At 33.2% G+C, this 2959-nt stretch overlaps 1 protein-coding gene across 1 annotated transcript; it reads left to right on the top strand.

The window, feature by feature from the left end:
• Positions 1-387: 387 nt before the first annotated feature.
• Positions 388-1479, top strand: LOC114300602 (uncharacterized). Its single transcript, XM_082924456.1, has 3 exons — positions 388-696; positions 811-1002; positions 1136-1479. Exons 1-3 carry the CDS (start codon positions 475-477, stop codon positions 1226-1228), a joined length of 507 nt encoding a protein of 168 aa, XP_082780582.1. The 5' UTR covers positions 388-474; the 3' UTR covers positions 1229-1479.
• Positions 1480-2959: the final 1480 nt, after the last annotated feature.

Below are 2959 nucleotides of genomic sequence, written 5' to 3'. Positions count from 1 at the left end.
AATATTTTTAAAATTTTAAACATTTTTTTTACTCTTTTAGATGCACCTTATTTAGATGTATCTAAAAAGTAAAAAAATTATGAAAAATATTTTAAAATTTTAATAAATACATAAAAATATGAAAAATACACTGAATTCTTGTATTTTTTTATATTTTTGGTAATTGGTGAATTTTTAAAAGATTTTTTCACAAAAATTATACTTTTATGTGTATTTATGTTAGGCGTGTTTAAAATTAAAAAAAAAATATTTAAAATATTAAAAAAATTCAGTAAAAAAATAAAAAAATAAAATTTTCTGAAAAATATTTTTAAAAAATCAAAACAAACAAAGTGAATAAATAAATAAATAAATTTTGAACATAAAAGGTGACGATAAACACGGGCGGGGCGCCTGTCCAATCTCCAGACCAACCCAACCAAGCAGTCCTATAAACCCTAGAAGGAGGTTTTGTGCAAAAAATTGCAGAAAGCGATGAAGATGGTTCGAATGGATTTTCATTCTGTAGGTTTGTACTCTCTCACTCTGATCATCGGCATCGTCGCCAAGTTCGCTTTCCTCCGCCGCCACGATGACCATGTCATCTTCAACAATCATCTTTTCGTCGCTGCTCTGGAAACACTCCCTGTTTTTTCAATTATCTTCTCCATCAAGTGGCTAACAACACTTCAAAATCCAATCCTGCACGATATGAAGGTATTCAAACAATTGCACTGCGATTTTTGCAAGTTTCAATTTTGTTGTGTAATGTGAATTAGCGATCTATTTTGATTTTGATTTTGATTTTTGTTTTGGTTCTGTATCGTGAAGTTCACAGAAACAGTGATGAGCAGGGCTTTTGTGAAGAGTATTGACTATTACGCTCGCTATGGTATATTCTTACCATGCGTCACTCGTGTTTTCAACGGTGAAGCCAATGCTGCGGTGTTGATTGTGGCTTTGATGGGGATACTTCTGGTTGCGTTGACTGGAGCTTATCGTCGATTTGATGCACTCGCAATGGTAATCTTCTTCCTCATCCTCAATTTTTCGCATTCTTCCGTGAATTTAATTTTGCGTGTGTTTGATTACTTGTCTAGTTTTTTTTTAGATTTTATTGAAAATTGGAATTCATGGCGGATTTGTGATTGTGCAGCAAGAAGATGAAGAGCTGAAGAAGAGGAAGCTGGAGTTGGAGATGGAGAGGAAGCTGGAGATGGAGAATAAGACCAACAAAATGATGCTTTAGGGCTAAACAGTTTGAAGATACCATTCTGAAATGGATATGCTGTTGAAACAATCACCATAAGTTTCTAACCTTGAGAAATTAGTATTGTGAAGTATATTATTATTATTATTATTATTATTATTATTATTATTATTATTATTATTATTATTATTTTGGAGAGCCAAATGATTTGTGAAAATACATTTGCTTTGGCTATTTGAAGTTGATCTATTAGTATAAATCTATGTGCTGTTTAGCTAAATTTGTAGTTATTTTCCTCTTTATCAAAAATAAATATAAACATATATAAATGATAAACTGTAAAATATTACCAAACAATATCTACACAAATAAAGTTTTTATACGGAATGTTAATAGAATTTTTATATGAAATTTTCAAATGTATTAATGTGGCTCATTCTCTTATTCTATAATTGAACACTCCTAATAGAGGTTTACAATCACATCATTTTAAATCATATTTTTGTATTTGAAGTTGTTTTTATGTTTGCCTCAAACAACATAGGATATTCTTAAATAAAAAATAAAATGGTAAACAAGAGGATAAGTAAACAGCACAGCAGTTCCTCCACACAAGATCAAGGACGGGGCCCCTTCCAACACCAGGGAAATTTTCTATATTCCAGCGGCGATATCGCTCATAGGCCATAAAATGCAATGCTGCATGAGGAATGATTCGAGCAACGCTAGCTCCATTCCCTCTTAAGATAAATTCCTCTGTAAGCATAAATTCGATTGAATTGCAAGCCAAATTTACAGAATTAAAAAAATGCTAAAGCTATGTTTGGTTTTGGCTTTTTGGCTAAAAAAGCACAAAAGACAAAATTTATAATAAAACGAAATGTCGCATCCAAACCATAATCATTATACTTTTTTTCTCACAAAAGTCAAAAAAGTTAAAAACAAAAATCAAATGAAGCTAAAAAAAAGTTAGGCTAAAATAGTAAAAAAAGTCAAAAAGTCGGGTAATTTTAGCTCTTCCCAAACGAAGACTAAAAATCATAAAGATAAGAGTAGAGTTTCCACCTGTAAAAGCCGAGCACACCTTCTGTTCTTGCAATCTTTTTAAATGATCCCAATAACTATGAAATTCTGCTCTTCTGGTCGGAAACAAGAAAAAAGGGAAAACTAAAAGAAAAATGAGTTTTAACTAAATATCAAACGAACCCACATTAGAGAATGGGAGCAGTGAAGATCTAGAACGGAAGCTCGATATCGGAGGACACAACATAACCTTGGTCTCTGAGAATCTTTAGCAAATCGTCTTGGGATTGAGTTCAGACAGTGTAGGTCGCCATAGAAGGGCAATAAAGAGCGATTAACAGCGCCGGAGAGAGAACGGCAAAAGAAGAGTAAAGCATCACGAGCACTATCGTCTCGTTCGACGACGTACGACCTCCTCACAGCACTCACACCCCCAGCGTCTACGATCTCTGGTGATTTTGTCCGGCAATTCACTAATCGATGACCTACAAAGGCAAAGAGTGAGCTGCAACCTATCATGTTACAAGTTTCAAATCTTTCCATTGTTGTTCCTCCCCATTTTTCCCAATCTGTTTGTTGAAAATGGGTAAGAAATTAAGAAACAAGAGGGGTAGCTCATTCAAAATCTCACTTAAAGAATTCCAATCTAGCTTGGTGAAAAAGAAATTGAGCCCTAATAGTTCAAATCAAGCCAATGATAAAACTAGAATAATATAGACTATATGCAAAGGCAATTAGAACTTGAGT

Source organism: Camellia sinensis, chromosome 4 (assembly GCF_055761805.1).
Source record: "Camellia sinensis isolate YWXY chromosome 4, ASM5576180v1, whole genome shotgun sequence".
Classification (NCBI taxonomy): Eukaryota; Viridiplantae; Streptophyta; class Magnoliopsida; order Ericales; family Theaceae; genus Camellia; species Camellia sinensis.
Note: the sequence above shows the minus strand (reverse complement) of the source record. Positions and strands in the feature narration are given on the sequence as shown.

Coding starts and splice junctions, on each gene's coding strand:
- LOC114300602 (XM_082924456.1), top strand. CDS start 475: ATGAAGATGGTTCGAATGGATTTTCATTCTGTAGGTTTGTACTCTCTC. Junction 697..810: donor CAATCCTGCACGATATGAAG/GTATTCAAACAA, acceptor TGTATCGTGAAG/TTCACAGAAACAGTGATGAG. Junction 1,003..1,135: donor GATTTGATGCACTCGCAATG/GTAATCTTCTTC, acceptor GTGATTGTGCAG/CAAGAAGATGAAGAGCTGAA.